At 44.9% G+C, this 18,060-nt stretch overlaps 1 protein-coding gene across 5 annotated transcripts in view; it reads left to right on the top strand.

The window, feature by feature from the left end:
• nfix.L (nuclear factor I/X (CCAAT-binding transcription factor) L homeolog) overlaps positions 1-17,699 on the top strand; it is a 118,040-nt gene extending 100,341 nt beyond the window's left edge. Inside the window, exons 9-11 of one of the 5 annotated variants that reach the window (XM_041587576.1) lie at positions 843-999; positions 4,293-4,384; positions 17,093-17,635. In XM_041587576.1, coding sequence (XP_041443510.1) covers positions 843-999; positions 4,293-4,384; positions 17,093-17,107 — 264 coding nt within the window. In that variant the 3' untranslated portion in view covers positions 17,108-17,635. 5 annotated transcript variants of the gene reach the window in all.
• The last annotated feature ends 361 nt before the right edge of the window (positions 17,700-18,060 follow it).

Raw genomic sequence — 18,060 nt, 5'->3', positions numbered from 1 at the left:
TTTATATAAACGATAGTAGAGTTTCTGAAGCAAACAAACCACTTTTCCAGTGCAGGGCAACAGTACATTATATTGTCATTCTTTAATTGTATATTGTAACGCTTTCAATTTTTGGCGTTACTGTTCCTTTAATGCTAGTGAAAGCACAGTAGGCAGACGCAGATTGTTCACACATAGGTTGCCACAATATCTGTGTAGAGTGTTGGAAGGCTTATGTTATATATATACCAAGATACTGCCCTCACTGAGCACTATGGGGGGATCAAGAGCTGTTTTGTTTTCCCACCACTGGATCCCCATGTCTCTATAGAATAAAGCTTTGCTTATAATTAGATCCTGGGTCGAACACTTGAACATGAATTATAACAGTATGAACCTATGGCAATAGCTTTAAGTCATAGTCTCCTATATAGAACATTCTAGGAGGATTAGATTGTCAGCTCTTCTGTCCATTAATCCACGTTGAAGAAAACATCCCAAGCTCCTTATTTCTGCTTTATTTCTACTTTTTCATTTCAATGTAATCATCATGTTTTTCATTTAGATTTTGAATTTTAATAGCAATTTTTTTTCCTTTGTCGTATTTTTTTTTTTAATGCAATGATTCAAAAATCTATTTTACAGCGTAATTTTTTATTTGTAATTCCAGTTTACAGAAACCATAAATACTAATCATTTTTAATAATTTAGTTTTTTCACCTTTTTCTGTGTTTTTTTTTTTTTTTTTTACACATACCCCAGTTTCCCATAGTTTTTAGGCACAGAGTCATTTAGGGTCGGTGCGGGCAAGGGGCCACGCTGAGCTCCGTTTACTCTCGCTTTGTTATTTATGTTGTCCGCAGCCCAGCAGCGGGGCCCAAGGGAAAATGTCGGGTTCCTTTTTGCTGCCACCCCCTGCACCTGTGGCCCGGCCTGTCCCCCTTCCCCTGCCAGACACAAAACCTGTCACCAGCAACAACTCTGTCTTAGAAGGAGGACTGTCTTCTCCAGCATCGCCCTGTAAGTGACATTACTCCACAAGTCCCACAAACCAGAGAGTAGAACAGTTTCACTATTTGATCTGAGTACACGGCTTTTGGGGGGGGGGCTAATAGAAAGATATATTTGGATAGGTTGAAAAATGGAAAGGAAGAAATTATATTTTATGCCAAAAAAAAAAACCATGATGATCCAAACTAGGAGGAATAAAGAGATTAAAATTAAAGGTAATATCTACAATTGAAGGGGTGGTTCACCTTTAAGTTAGCTTTTAGTATGTTTTAGAATGGTTACTTCTAAGCAACTTTTCAGTTGGTCTCCATTATTTTTTTTCTATAGTTTCTGAGTTACTTGCCTTTTTCTTCTGACTCTTTCCAGCTTTCAAATGGGGGTCACTGACCCCATCTAAAAAGCAAATGCTCTTTAAGACTACAATTGTATCATGATTGCTGCTTTTCATTACTTATCTTTCTATTCATGTCTCTCCTATTCATATTCCAGTCTCTTATTCAAATCAATGCAAGGTTGCTAGGGTCATTTGGACCCTAGCAACCAGATGGCTGAAATTGCAAATTGGGGAGCTGCTGAATAAAAAGCTTAATGACTTTTAACCACAAATATGACTTTTAACCACTTTTAACCACAAATAAAAAGTCCAATTTCAAATTGTCTCAGAATATCCCTCTCTACATCATGCTAAAAGTTTATTTAAAGGTGGAGAGCCTTCAGCAGATACAGTATATATAGCATATGCATAGATATTAGGGATGCACCAAATCCACTGTTTGGGATTCGGACAAATTCTTGTTGAAAGATTCGGCCGAATACTGAATCCTAATTTGCATATTCAAATTAGGGGCAGAAAAGGAAAAAGTGGAAAAAAATCTTCTTTTGTGACGAAAAGTCACGTGATTTCCCTACCTGCCCCTAATTTACATATGCAAATTAGGATTCGGATTCAATTCATACGAATCCTAATTCTGCTGAAAAAAGCCAAATCCCGAACCGAATCCTGGATTCGATGCATCCCTAATATATATATATAGGTATGGGATAACTGAATGCTACAGAATAAATGCAAGGGGATGACTGCAGAATGTATACTATGAAAAATAATACAAAATAAAGCTCAAATCAATTGTTTTTCTCTATACAGATTTAGGCCAAATATTGGCAAAATATATTCATTCAGTGTCAGTATAGGATCAGATTACTCATGGATATTTCCCATTGTGCATCAGGCATCATTCTAGCCTTATGAACTGCATTCATCCCACTTAATTTGACTTTTTTTACAAAAAAAAAATATATATATATATATATATTTTATTAAAATAAACGTATTCTTCCAAAATAAGCTTTTTAAAAAAATCGTTTACTAAAATAAACATTTTGTTCAAAAATAAGCATGATGCTGAGAATAAAAAAAAAACTTTTTTTTCTTAAAATATCTGATTTTGGCTCCACAGCATACAAATGCTTTCTGAGTTACAGTTGAGTACTTGGCAGCTCAACAACTATTTATATGGTAGTTATAGTTTATTCCCCCCTGTGGCCAGAAGAGCTGACAATTTATAGCTATAGTGTATATTTTGAGGTTTGATTTGACATTAATAATTTAATTGTTTCTGCATAGGACACACTGTCCAAAAAACAAAGTATTAGTGTTTATTATCACATAAACCAGGAGAACTTGTGGTTACAGAATATATGTTTATGCAATTTACAATTTACATATGAAATAACTGTGTTCCTTTAGCATTGAAAATATTGTGAAAACTGCATAATAGGCAGTTAGGAGTTTTGTTATATCACATAGGAAAGAACTATAGGACATGAGTCTGTCCCTCCCACTGCAGGGTGATACAGTGACACAGACAGGAGGGAACTATGGGACATGAGTCTGTCCCTCCCACTGCAGGGTGATACAGTGACACAGACAGGAGGGAACTATGGGACATGAGTCTGTCCCTCCCACTGCAGGGTGATACAGTGACACAGACAGGAGGGAACTATGGGACATGAGTCTGTCCCTCCCACTGCAGGGTGATACAGTGACACAGACAGGAGGGAACTATGGGACATGAGTCTGTCCCTCCCACTGCAGGGTGATACAGTGACACAGACAGGAGGGAACTATGGGACATGAGTCTGTCCCTCCCACTGCAGGGTGATACAGTGACACAGACAGGAGGGAACTATGGGACATGAGTCTGTCCCTCCCACTGCAGGGTGATACAGTGACACAGACAGGAGGGAACTATGGGACATGAGTCTGTCCCTCCCACTGCAGGGTGATACAGTGACACAGACAGGAGGAACTATGGGACATGAGTCTGTCCCTCCCACTGCAGGGTGATACAGTGACACAGACAGGAGGGAACTATGGGACATGAGTCTGTCCCTCCCACTGCAGGGTGATACAGTGACACAGACAGGAGGGAACTATGGGACATGAGTCTGTCCCTCCCACTGCAGGGTGATACAGTGACACAGACAGGAGGGAACTATAGGACATGAGTCTGTCCCTCCCACTGCAGGGTGATACAGTGACACAGACAGGAGGGAACTATGGGACATGAGTCTGTCCCTCCCACTGCAGGGTGATACAGTGACACAGACAGGAGGGAACTATGGGACATGTAGTCCTACCCTGTGCATGGTGAAAGGCCTATAGACCATGGAGTTGGCCTGTACCATGCAGGGTGACAGAATACAATAGGTAGAAGAGACTAAGCAATATGGAGTTAGTGTCTAATAGATGATAAGGGAGTAAGTGAGAGAGTATCTGAGTTGTAAGGTGACAGACTCAAGTGACATTTGGTGCCTGTTGGTTGTGCAGTGCTCAGAGTTGTGCAGTCTGTCACGTCTGGGTCTCATACATCCCATAATGTTTCTTAATTTAATTGGTGATGTTTAGTGTTCAGATTTAGTTTTTCAGGCTGTTAGCTTCTATTTCTGACACACCAGATACACATTACCATTGGGGTGTGTGTTTAAATATGTGTGTTTGTGTTGGAAGAGCTGTGTTGTATTAGCTTTGCGTTTGATTGCTTATATCTCTCTCTCTCTCTCCTCCTTTCTCCCGATTCTGTTACGTTCTCTGGTTGTGTGTGTGTTCATCATCGTGCCCTCCATTGTTTGTGCCACATCACGTGCTGCCATGTTGCTTGTTGTCATGTTCTCATGTTGCCTTCTCACTGTATCATTTGTCATGTCGCTGCTTGTGTCCTGTGCCAATGTCTTTGTGTCGTTGTATTTGTGCTATTGCTTTGCATCACTGCGTTGTGTCATTGTGTCGCTGTGTTGTGTAGCATTCTCAGCGCCTTCCCCCGCCGGGTCCAACAGGTTTGTCACAATTGGATCACGAGACACCAACTTTCTGAACCTCCCCCAGCAGTCTCAAGTAAGTCACCACTCTCCTCTACACACCACTATTCAGCAACACAGCCCTATGTTCTGTAACACAGCTTTCTCTTCTGTAACACCATCCTCCCTTCTGTGTACAGCATTCTGTCATGTGTCATACAATACAGTCCAACTATAACATTATAACTCTCCAGCATCCATGACCCTGGCTCTATTACTAGCCCTGTTACATCTCTAAAGGACCAGTTACACCATTATTATTTACATTTACTTTTTTTTGTATCTGTCCAACAAGAACCCCTGATTATCACCCTAAAACCACAGATTATTTCTTATCTGCTATGTAACCACATGCCCTACTGCTCTATGTCAGTCTTACTGGCTGCTCCTATGTCTGTTTATATTAAAGTATTTTGAGCCTCTAAAGCAAACATTTATAGCAATTATGGGCGAGGACATACTATTATCATGCATTGAAACCCTTTCATTTTTTCTAATTTTGGTGTTTCTGCTCCTTTAACACTTCTAACCAAGCTGCTGAGTGCCTTATGTTCCCTGTAACATTCTATAAAAATAATTCCTTATTCCACTAACCCCACCCCTGAGCTTATTATTGTCCTTGTAACTCCTTATTCCACTAACCCCTCCCCTGAGCCCCTTATTGTTCCTGTAACTCCTTATTCCACTAACCCCACCCCTGAGCCCCTTATTGTGCCTGTAACTCCTTATTCCACTGAGCCCCTTATTGTCCCTGTAACTCCTTATTCCACTAACCCCACCCCTGAGCTCCTTATTGTCCCTGTAACTCCTTATTCCACTAACCCCACCCCTGAGCTCCTTATTGTCCCTGTAACTCCTTATTCCACTATGAAGGAGTCTAATGAAGGAGTCTAAAGGCAAATGCATTGTGGGACTTGTAGTTCCTTAACAGCTGGAGAGCCAAGGTTGCAGATCCCTGCACTAACCCCACCCCTGAGCCCCTTATTGTTCCTGTAACTCCTTATTCCACTAACCCCACCCCTGAGCCCCTTATTGTCCCTGTAACTCCTTATTCCACTAACCCCACCCCTGAGCTCCTTATTGTCCCTGTAACTCCTTATTCCACTAACCCCACCCCTGAGCCCCTTATTGTTCCTGTAACTCCTTATTCCACTAACCCCACCCCTGAGCCCCCTATTGTCCCTGTAACTCCTTATTCCACTAACCCCACCCCTGAGCCCCTTATTGTCCCTGTAACTCCTTATTCCACTAACCCCACCCCTGAGCCCCTTATTGACCCTGTAACTCCTTATTCCACTAACCCCTCCCCTGAGCTCCTTATTGACCCTGTAACTCCTTATTCCACTAACCCCTCCCCTGAGCCCCTTATTGTCCCTGTAACTCCTTATTCCACTAACCCCTCCCCTGAGCCCCTTATTGTCCCTGTAACTCCTTATTCCACTAACCCCCACCCCTGAGCCCCTTATTGTCCCTGCAACTCCTTATTCCACTAACCCCACCCCTGAGCCCCTTATTGTCCCTGTAACTCCTTATTCCACTAACCCCTCCCCTGAGCCCCTTATTGTCCCTGTAACTCCTTATTCCACTAACCCCCACCCCTGAGCCCCTTATTGTCCCTGCAACTCCTTATTCCACTAACCCCACCCCTGAGCCCCTTATTGTCCCTGTAACTCCTTATTCCAATAACCCCTCCCCTGAGCCCCTTATTGTTCCTGTAACTCCTTATTCCACTAACCCCACCCCTGAGCCCCCTATTGTCCCTGTAACTCCTTATTCCACTAACCCCACCCCTGAGCCCCTTATTGTCCCTGTAACTCCTTATTCCACTAACCCCACCCCTGAGCCCCTTATTGACCCTGTAACTCCTTATTCCACTAACCCCTCCCCTGAGCTCCTTATTGACCCTGTAACTCCTTATTCCACTAACCCCTCCCCTGAGCCCCTTATTGTCCCTGTAACTCCTTATTCCACTAACCCCTCCCCTGAGCCCCTTATTGTCCCTGTAACTCCTTATTCCACTAACCCCACCCCTGAGCCCCTTATTGTCCCTGTAACTCCTTATTCCACTAACCCCACCCCTGAGCCCCTTATTGACCCTGTAACTCCTTATTCCACTAACCCCTCCCCTGAGCTCCTTATTGACCCTGTAACTCCTTATTCCACTAACCCCTCCCCTGAGCCCCTTATTGTCCCTGTAACTCCTTATTCCACTAACCCCACCCCTGAGCCCCTTATTGTCCCTGTAACTCCTTATTCCACTAACCCCTCCCCTGAGCCCCTTATTGTCCCTGTAACTCCTTATTCCACTAACCCCCACCCCTGAGCCCCTTATTGTCCCTGCAACTCCTTATTCCACTAACCCCACCCCTGAGCCCCTTATTGTCCCTGTAACTCCTTATTCCAATAACCTCGCCCCTGAGTTTCTTATTTCCCTTTAACTCCTTTTCCACTAATCTGGACCCTGAGTGAATTATTTTCCCTGTATTATCTTACTGTAATAACCCATTTATTGCCAGTGGTTGAGCCTGACTTTGCCTCTTTAACCTCTTACTCGACTAACAATACTTCTTATAGTTTATTACATGTCTATTTTGTGGACCCTCAGATATTGCTACAATTTACCACACACCCAGATAAATTGTAGTTCAGCAGTAGCTGTTGGAGCCACAGTTAAAGCATTTCAGCCCTAATACATCAGTGGGAAAGGGATCAATTGTGTGTTTTTTTACTTGTATATGTTTGTTTTTGCTTCATCTTCATCATTTTATCCTGCCGTCTCCAATTCCCACAATTTTACTTTCATTAAGGGGCAAACGATTGCAATTTCTCACTGTGGTAATTAATGAGGTGACGGCAGCATAAAAAGAAAAAAAAAGTAGCTGATCACTGCAAAAAACATTAAACCTTTTGTTAATATGATTCACTTTATTAACACACATTTTAACTTCCCCTTCAAACAATATCACTGTGGCCCCTTTAACATATCATTGTCCAGCTTCTTGTTGCGTTATTATCAGTGTAATGTATAATAGCAGCAGGTTCCTGAGTGCCTTATTGCAGATTATCATGTAGAAATAATTGCATGACTAGCCTCGCCACGTCATTATATCATGATCAGATGTGATTGTTTTTCCCAACAGGTTTTTAACCTTTTATTTGTGTCAGTCACTATACTAGTTAGACTCACCACAGCAAAGCTTGGCCTTGTAAATCATCTAAAGGCATAGAGTCAGCTTGTACAGCTATTTACATTGGCCATACATGTCAGGGATAGAGAGTTGGAGAGTAGGGGCACCCACAAGGGATAAAAGCTCAGAGACCAGAGGAACTAAGTGCAAGGGTGAATCTGTCAAGGATTAGGTAGGGGGCGCTGTGGAGGCAGCAGGAGGAAGTTGAGTCCTTTAGGCAAGAGCTGGCTGAACCCACGGGACACAGACAGGAAAAGGTCAGGAACAGGGTGACAAGGTCGATGAGTGAGACTGGAACAGGTGCAGAGCGGAACAGGACGGAGAGGGCGAAGATCAGGACTGAACTAGACAGGATGAAGAGGGCGATGAGTCAGGACAGGAACAGGCTGGATGGTACAGGACGGTGCGGGCGTAGATCAGGAGCAGACTGAAAGGATGGAACAGGATGGTGCGGGCGTAGCTCGGATCATACTGGGGATGTAGAGCAGAAGGAGACTGGAGCAGATAGCAGGAGAGGACTGGATAGCAAGAGGACTGGATATAAGACAGGTTAGGTACAAGTCAGAACAGGAAGCAGGATTCAGTAACAGGAAAGGTAAGGTCGGTTCAAGGTCAAGGCAGGGAAAGGTACAGGGTAGAACAGTGATCAAGAACAGGCAAGGCAGGGTCAGGTCAAGGTCAAGGCAGGGATAGGTTCAGACAAGCTTAAAAGTAGGACTGGAGCAGAACTGGGAGGGCAGACAAGGCAGGAACAGAACAAGGTAAAGTAAGGAGGAAAGTTTCACAGTAAGGCAGGACAAGACAAGGCAAGGAAAGGAAGCTTGAGCTTGAACCCTTAGCTAGGGACGATGCCACACTGCTAGGTTGGGAACCAATGCTCAAGCAAGGAGTGTTTTGAGGGCTGGCCTTCAATAGGGCAGATTCAGCTCTGATTGGCTGACTGCAAACCAATCAGGCTGCTGCTGGGCTAGGGCTGCAAAGGCCGGGTAATAGACAATAATCAACCTTGCAGGCTGCTCACCTGGCCCAATGGTTAAGACACCGAGCCAGAAACCCAAAGGTTCCTGCCTTGAATCCCAGCAGAACCTGACAGAGTGAATTCACACAGGTCAATTCTGAGTGGTTGACATATACCACAGACTCATGGAGAACTATAGCATTTCTCTCTATTTAGAAGACTTCAAAGGGGACACAATGCCTCTTGGATATTGGGCTGATTTTCTCCCAGTTTCCTGCTGGCTCAGTCCGACCCTGCCTGAGAGGGAGGATCAGACATACTTCCTACACAAAGGAGAATCCTGAGGTAAAATCTCTGAGCACCACAGCACTAAAGGAACTAAGGCCACGCCCGTAGACTTCCTTTGAGATCACATGACAAGCCCCTGTGCCAGTGCTGTTGGGCAATTCCAATGCAAGTGTATAGGGGGAAACTAGAAAAGGGGAAGGAAAAAGCTACAGGGCTAATAAAATATCACTCATCCCTGATAATCCCTTAACAGTCGTCTGTCATTTCTTATAATGCAAAACACAGACGGGCGCAGATTTCTTTTGATAAGCTGAAAACAGGAAATGTTTGGAGGAAACACAGGAAGTGATGGCAGAGAGGCATTTTTATGGAGATGCTGGAATTTCCCCAGTTCTAACGAAAGGAATTTGAACATAAAAAATGCTCCTGATAACATTTAACATTTCCAGTGAAACGCAGTTAAACCATGTTAGGTAAATACTTGTAAACTACAGTACACTGCAGTATCGAGTAGAAAATGGTTCTGTGTTATTGGAGTAGTGACACTACCACTTCTTAAGTACGGAGCTTACTTCCTGTTAGCTAATTGGCATGTAACTGAAAAAGAGTCCTTTGACCCCAATATATATATTTTTTGGGGGGTTAAATTTGAGGTCAGGGGAGTTTCGGGGGTCCTTGCCGCCCTGAGGCAGCCTTTCTGATGCCGCCTCCCTTTCACACCTGGGACATACCATTTTGAGCACGGGGGGGCACATCTCTAGTTTGGAGAACCTAAACTCTCTGAATTTCGGGCAGAGACACAAGCTCAGATTCAGGGAGGTTAGTCGCCCAGCAACAAATCTCCTCTTCTTCAGGGCGACTAATCTCCCTGAACTGCCTCCTGCCGGCTAGAATTTAAATCGCCGGCAGGATCGCAATCGATGCACTTAGTTTTCTGAAGTTGCCTCTCGAGTGCCATCCCGCTGGCAATTTACATTCTAGGCAGTTCAGGGAAATTCGTCGCCCCGAAGTAGAGGCGATTTATCGCCTGGTGACTAAATCTCTCCAATCTTTGCGTGTGCCCTTAAAGTTACCAGGAGTGACTTTTTTGCCGTCCCTGGTAAGTTGCGGGGCTGCTGCAGTTTCTCAATTCGCCTCATGTCTGCATTGTCCCTTATATAGGTGCACCAATTTAGCAGTCATCTGCTAATGTATAGAGGAATAAACAGGTTTTTTCCCCAACTTTCGCAAGATTTGCTACCTTCCCCTGCACAGCAGGCTCCCCTTATGTCCCTCTCCGGCCTCCCCCTGCTACTGGCCCTGTGCCAGCTAATGCTGCCCACGCTCATAATAGGAAATTAATGGCTTTTCCTGCTCATGCTGCTTACCTTGCCCGCTCACTGCTCTCCTACTCACCCAAGAGTCTTCAAATAACAGTAGGTCTAAAGGTGCACAGATTTAGTTGGGCAGTGGGCAAGAATTTCATCTACTGCCCAAGTGTGTTCACATCTTGAAGGGATCAGATTGTGGTAAAAATCAGATTAAGGGAAAAACAATTTGATTTGCTGATGTCCCTTCCTTCTTGGTATGTGGAGGTGACAAAATGAGGAGTGTGCCCTGAGCACTGATTGATTGGCACACATGCTGCCACTACACACAAAACAACTATACTGGCCCAAAGTTGACAGGGTTTCAGCTGCGACACCAGCTCAGCTAAGGAAGCAAACTACAATAACAGTATGGTAGTATTGGCAGCTGCTGCTACTTGGAGAGCCCCAGTGTGTAGAGAGACAAGTAGAGACCTGCATGGGTCCGGTAGGCAGACCTGTGCCCAACCTGGACCCGCTGACCAGCAACCCAAGCTGCACTTGGCACCAAATATTTTCCCCTACTTAAACTCGTTACCTGACCCACAAAAAGTTACGGTTCGGCCTTAGGCCTAGGAAACTAGAAGTGGTGTCACGTCTGAGTTTAATCAGATGGGTAAGGGGACAAATTGTACAGTAATCTCAGGGGAAGGTGGGAAATTTGCTGCTGGGCCCTTTGACTTCCATCTGTGCTTTTGACCCCAGCCAGGGCCGAAACTAGGGGTAGGCAGAAGAGGCACCTGCCTAGGGCACAACGAAAGGAGGAGGCTGAGCAGGTACCTGTCTTCTGCCTACCCCATGTTCGCTCTCCTCCGCGCTCTCTCCCGGCCCCCTCCCCTCCGTTGCTCTCTCCTGCCACCCTCCGGCGCTCTTTCCCACCTCCCTCCACTCCATTATTCTCTCCCGCCTCCCTCCCCTCTGTTTTTCTCTCTCGCCTCCGGCGCTCTATCCCGCCTCCCTCCCCTTCGGCACTCTGTGGATGCGTACACACACAGTTTGGGGGCATTCGCACGCACGGGGGGTGGGCCAGGTCGAATAGGGTACCTGCTCCGCTTGGCCCAGCACTGACCCCAGTGTACCTTCAGCATCTCTTTTTTTTCCGAACATTAATTTTATAAAGGTTTTCTTACCTTATACAGAAAAGACACGATGTGAAAGTAGTATACAGTTAGCTGAGGTGTCATAACTGCACCCCTAGAGGAGCCTTGGCCCCGGCCTTAACATCTTGGCACCAGTCTCTTCACTACTGTAGCCTCACAGGGCTTGTTTTCAGGTTAAAAAATTCACTGGCGCTGGGCCCCAACATTCACAGAGGCCCCAAGAGGGAAAAATGTTTGAAAAAGCACAAAGGTGTGAAAAATTGTTAGATGTTTTTAGTACATACTGGACAGCTGTGCCTGACCCGTGGCCCTCTGGCTGTCTCGGCTGTCAGGGAAATGCTGGAGGCTGTTGTGTTACAATGCCTGGGGGGCTGAAAGTTGTGCATTCCTGAATTACATAATTTCCCCCCCCCCCTTTTAGATTGGTGCTGACTGCTGGCTATAGAATAGCAATAGGGCGTGAGTGTAACATGAGCTCACACTCTACGTCTCCCTTCCTCCTTATCCCCGTTTCACCCCGGCTAAGCTCTCGGCATAGAGAACAGTCAGGGGAGGGGGCTCCCATTTAGCTGTTTGCATGTGTGTGTGGGAGGGTGGGAGAGATTCTAACTCACTGTGCCCTAAGCAAACAAATGGTCCCCTTTAGTCCTGGAACAAAGCCGTTGGGAATTCCTAGTAGTACAAGCCTATGTGGCAGTGTTAATGTGCACACTGACTAAATATATAACACAAACTTGTGCATGTTCACTAGTGACTGCTGTGTGAGTGATTGTGCGTACAAAAGACCAACATAACTGGGCTCCCAGGGGAACCTCGTCTTCCTTTAATACATGGGGCTTATTTACTCTAGGTAGCAACACATAGCAACCAATCAAGGATTTGCTTTCTGAATTATGCCTGCAGTAGACTGATCAAAGCCAATTCCTGATTGGTCACTATCATCTGCCAGTTGAATTGCTGAGCTCATATGCTATAGCTGTAATTTATAATAGCATGTAAGTAACATATATCTGTCCAACTTCTTCCAGGGGATAGGGGCCATGGGTCAAGCTGCATTTTAATGGTCTGTTGAGACTTTTAAGGTCATACAATACCTCTTGGAGGGCTGCATCCAACCCTTCTTATACTGTTATAAGAGTTATGGAAAGCCAGCTACAGACTAGGAGGATCTTATGTATTCCTCCTTAAAGGGATACTGTCATGGGGAAAAAAAATTTTTCAAAATGAATCAGTTAATAGTGCTACTCCAGCAGAATTCTGTACTGAAATCCATTTCTCAAAAGAGCAAACAGATTTTTTTATATTTAATTTTGAAATCTGACATGGGGCTAGACATATTGTCAATTTCCCAGCTGCCCCAAGTCATGTGACTTGTGCTCTGATAAACTTCAATCACTCTTTACTGCTGTACTGCAAGTTGGAGTGATATCACCCCCTCCCTTTTCCCCCCCAGCAGCCAAACAAAAGAACAATGGGAAGGTAACCAGATAACAGCTCCATAACACAAGATAACAGCTGCCTGGTAGATCTAAGAACCACATCAATAGTAAAAACCCATGTCCCACTGAGACACATTCAGTTACATTGAGAAGGAAAACAGCAGCCTGCCAGAAAGCATTTCTCTCCTAAAGTGCAGGCACAAGTCACATGACCAGGGGCAGCTGGGAAATTGACAAAATGTCTAGCCCCATGTCAGATTTCAAAACTGAATATAAAAAAATCTGTTTGCTCTTTTGAGAAATGGATTTCAGTGCAGAGTTCTGCTGGAGTAGCACTATTAACTGAGTCATTTTGAAAAAAATTTTTTTTCCCATGACAGTATCCCTTTAACTTCATTGAATCATTTACAGCCTCCTTATTATCCATCTATGTGGGCTGCTCTCCTTCCTGTGGTCAAGCAGGCTGGTTGAGTCTTGGTCACTAGCGAGAAGCTGATGTATTTTTTTTAATTTCAGCCAAACTGTCTGGGGGCCAGGGCGAAATTCATTTATAGCAGTTTGGTGGACTATCGGAAGGTAATATAGTAATTGGTGATACATTTACTAGTCATGGAACTGTAAGCGGCAATCTAAATGGGGGGTTTTGGAAGGCCCTGCCATGTTTTCGACACGTTCGCATCTCAGGCCGGTGCCAGTTTCTGCCTACGCTTTGAAAGCACAGAGGGGTCCCTATGAAAAGCCAAGTCACTTGCAGGCTTCCCTTGCCAGAAACTTACTACCCCCCCCCATTTAGTGCTGTCACGTATAAAATCGTCTGGTCTCCCCTAACAACGAGACATGATGTCACTTCCACAACAATGGGGACACCCCCCCCCTAACAACACTCTCCTCCCTGGGAGGGCCAAAAGGAGGAAAACCAAAAACTCTACCCCCGCCTCCGGTTCCCCTGAATTGAAGTTAAATGCAAAATTAACCCCTCCCATGCCTTGCAAATACCGTCAAACCGTAATCTCGTCAGAAACATAAACAACTGCCTAAACAATTAGGCAATAGTTAAAGGTGGTTTAAACCCCAAAATGGGTTTGTAATTATGTGTTAATAGAATGGCTGTTGGAAGCAGTGTCAGTCTCTTTCTCTGCTCTGGTTCTGACTTCTGAAACATTGTAGCAGCAATCAGTTTTGCAGCTTCTTCACGTTTCTGTTAAATCAGCCGGCTTTGGTTTCATTGTCATAAAACTCAGAATGGGCAGTGTAGAGAACAGAAAGGGCACAGACACTGATTCCAACCTGCATTGCTGTTTTGATGGTTCAATGGTTGGGGCTTGAGACCTGTCTCTAATATACCTCTGAGGTTAGCTTTCCCATTGTGCCCCAGCAGCACCAGTGTTCCTTTAGGGCAGAGACACACAGTCAGATTTGGGGAGATTAGTCACCCGGCGTCAAATCTCCTCTTCTTCGGAGCGACTAATCTCCCTGAACTGCCTTCCTGCCGCTTTCCTCGTGAGAAACTTCGGGCGACTTCGATTTCGAAAACGAATCGCTCCGAGTGCCATCCCGCCGGGGTTTTCATTCTAGCCGGTGGGAAGGCAGTTCGGGGAGATAAGTCACCTCGAAGAAGAGGAGAGTTGTTGCCAGGCGACTAATCTCCCCGAATCTGACCCTGTGTCTCTGCCCTTAGCTTTACTCCCATCTGGCAGAGCCCTATCGCTTTGAGAGTTCAGCTAACTTTCCTTATTTCTTTCCTTTTTTTCTGTTTAATGGCCTCTGTAGGCTGCAGCATAAATTTAAGCAATGGGGGAGTGATTCAGATAACAGAATGTTGTTGTGGAGCGAAGGAAACCATGTTTCATCCTATTAATTTCACATACACATAAACAGTACTGATTATATATACCTTTACAATGTTTTAGCTGATACAGTGACACAGACAGGAGGGAACTATGGGACATGAGTCTGTCCCTCCCACTGCAGGGTGATACAGTGACACAGACAGGAGGGAACTATGGGACATGAGTCTGTCCCTCGCACTGCAGGGTGATACAGTGACACAGACAGGAGTGAACTATGGGACATGAGTCTGTCCCTCCCACTGCAGGGTGATACAGTGACACAGACAGGAGGGAACTATGGGACACGAGTCTGTCCCTCCCACTGCAGGGTGATACAGTGACACAGACAGGAGGGAACTATGGGACATGAGTCTGTCCCTCCCACTGCAGGGTGATACAGTGACACAGACAGGAGGGAACTATGGGACATGAGTCTGTCCCTCCCACTGCAGGGTGATACAGTGACACAGACAGGAGGGAACTATGGGACATGAATCTGTCCCTCCCACTGCAGGGTGATACAGTGACACAGACAGGAGGGAACTATGGGACATGAGTCTGTCCCTCCCACTGCAGGGTGATACAGTGACACAGACAGGAGGGAACTATGGGACATGAGTCTGTCCCTCCCACTGCAGGGTGATACAGTGATACAGACAGGAGGGAACTATGGGACATGAGTCTGTCCCTCCCACTGCAGGGTGATACAGAAAAAGTGAGCAGTGTATTGTACAGGAAAGCTATAAAACTATGATCTTGTCTCTTTTTTTGTCTCTCTTGATAGTATTGAGAAAACAATTTAATTTGCTGTAAATCTGCAGGACACTGACCCCTGCTGCTAGAAATGTTTTTTGCAGCACAAGGCATAAAATTAGTATTCCTTCTTTTCAGTGTTTCAGGAAAGCATAATTAAAAGGTTCATAACAATCATTAATAATTACGATGATAAGGTGTTAAAAAACAATAAGGCATTCACAGTGTCAGCTGCTGCAGCAAAGTTTTGCAATTATAATAAGGGACTCAGGGGCCGGGTTAGCAGAATAAGGAGTTACAGGGACAATAAGGGGTTCAGGGGTGGGGTTAGTAGAATAAGGAGTTACAGGGACAATAAGGGGCTCAGGGGTGGGGTTAGTAGAATAAGGAGTTACAGGGACAATAAGGAGCTCGGGTGGGGTTAATGGAATAAGGAGTTACAGGGATAAAAAGGGACTCGGGCGGGGTTAGTGGAATAAGGAGTTACAGGGACAATAAGGGACTCAGGGGTGGGGTTAGTGGAGTAAGGAGTTACAGGGACAATAAGGGACTCAGGGGTGGGGTTAGTGGAATAAGGAGTTACAGGGACAATAAGGAGCTCGGGTGGGGTTAATGGAATAAGGAGTTACAGGGATAAAAAGGGACTCGGGCGGGGTTAGTGGAATAAGGAGTTACAGGGACAATAAGGGACTCAGGGGTGGGGTTAGTGGAATAAGGAGTTACAGGGACAATAAGGGGCTCAGGGGAGGGGTTAGTGGAATAAGGAGTTACAGGGACAATAAGGGACTCAGGGGTGGGGTTAGTGGAATAAGGAGTTACAGGGACAATAAGGAGCTCAGGGGTGGGGTTAGTGGAGTAAGGAGTTACAGGGACAATAAGGGGCTCAGGGGTGGGGTTAGTGGAATAAGGAGTTACAGGGACAATAAGGGGCTCAGGGGTCGGGTTAGTGGAATAAGGAGTTACAGGGACAATAAGGGACTCAGGGGTGGGGTTAGTGGAATAAGGAGTTACAGGGACAATAAGGAGCTCAGGGGTGGGGTTAGTGGAGTAAGGAGTTACAGGGACAATAAGGGGCTCAGGGGTGGGGTTAGTGGAATAAGGAGTTACAGGGACAATAAGGGGCTCAGGGGTGGGGTTAGTGGAATAAGGAGTTACAGGGACAATAAGGGGCTCAGGGGTGGGGTTAGTGGAATAAGGAGTTACAGGGAAAATAAGGGGCTCAGGGGAGGGGTTAGTGGAATAAGGAGTTACAGGGACAATAAGGGGCTCAGGGGTTGGGTTAGTGGAATAAGGAGTTACAGGGACAATAAGGGACTCAGGGGAGGGGTAAGTGGAATAAGGAGTTACAGGGACAATAAGGGGCTCAGGGGTGGGGTTAGTGGAATAAGGAGTTACAGGGACAATAAGGGGCTCAGGGGAGGGGTTAGTGGAGTAAGGAGTTACAGGGACAATAAGGGGCTCAGGGGAGGGGTTAGTGGAATAAGGAGTTACAGGGACAATAAGGGACTCAGGGGAGAGGTTTGTGGAATAAGGAGTTACAGGGACAATAAGGGGCTCAGGGGTGGGGTTAGTGGAATAAGGAGTTACAGGGACAATAAGGGACTCAGGGGAGAGGTTTGTGGAATAAGGAGTTACAGGGACAATAAGGCACTCAGGAGCTGTGTTACTATTATATAGGCCAGTAGACTGAGGAGCTTGCTCTCTATATAAAGGTAAATTTATGAAACTGTTGTGATTATTTGTATAAATGTATTTCCTTTGCTATATTTACACTAACTCCAATGTTTCATTCTCTTCCCCATCACATTTCCTTTGCACCCTTTATCTCTTTTTCTTTTCTTCAGTCCTGGTTCCTTTGATATTGCCGCCAAGCTGCGAATTTGCGAGCTAAAGGAACAACGTTTTGTGACGCAGAAGCCCACCCTTTACACACCGATCCCCCCCCCTTCCACTTACGCGTGACAACTTGACGACGACCCCCCCAGAACAAGAAGAGACCAGCAAAACGCTCATTGAGTGTGCGGGATGGATTATCACTTACTGGGGCGAACTTTTTAATGTCTGCGCTGCCTAGCACCCCTCTGATAGTGAAGGTTTAAACCACTCATGTTTCACCCTCCCCTCACCTCCGCCAACCTATCATATCATTTCTGTGTATGTTCCCTTTGTCATTCGCCCTCTTTTTCCCCAGGAGAAAGGAATGAGCTGTGGGACATTGGTCTCCTCTAAGGTGACACAGTTACGTAAGGGACACGCAGGGCTTCCCTCCCAGGTCAGGGAGACAGATTGAAAAACAAAAATGTTCTATTTAGTAACTCTGATTTGTTACCACTATTTCCTAATTATCGGAATCCTGAGAAATTAAAGCCTTTTCCCAGTGACATTTATACAGCTTGGGCTGTTCATTCTCTCAACTTCAACTTTCCATTCAGCCAAAAAAAAAAAAAAAAACAGAAATAGAAATGAATCTTCTCAAGCATTTTTTCTTTACAAATTTACATATTAACAAATATGCATCACTGTCGCCTGGTTTTAAAAACGAGGGACAAGGAATAGAACTTTAAACACTTAAGTGCAATGATTTAAATCAGTGTAGAATTTTTGTTTTCTTAAGTTTAATATTTAAATGAGCAAAAATACATTTTTATTTTCTTGTAAAACTGGCAAAAAAAATGTGCTTTTGTTTTTAAAATAAAAAGTCTGTATCTCCCAGTGGACTCTAAAAACATGGGGAAGCTGTCTGCCATCAGACATTAAGATCTTTTTTTAAAAATTATTTTCTTGCACTAAAAAAGATATTTCTTTTTCTCCA

This window comes from Xenopus laevis, chromosome 3S, assembly GCF_017654675.1.
Source record: "Xenopus laevis strain J_2021 chromosome 3S, Xenopus_laevis_v10.1, whole genome shotgun sequence".
Classification (NCBI taxonomy): domain Eukaryota; kingdom Metazoa; phylum Chordata; class Amphibia; order Anura; family Pipidae; genus Xenopus; species Xenopus laevis.
Note: the sequence above shows the minus strand (reverse complement) of the source record. Positions and strands in the feature narration are given on the sequence as shown.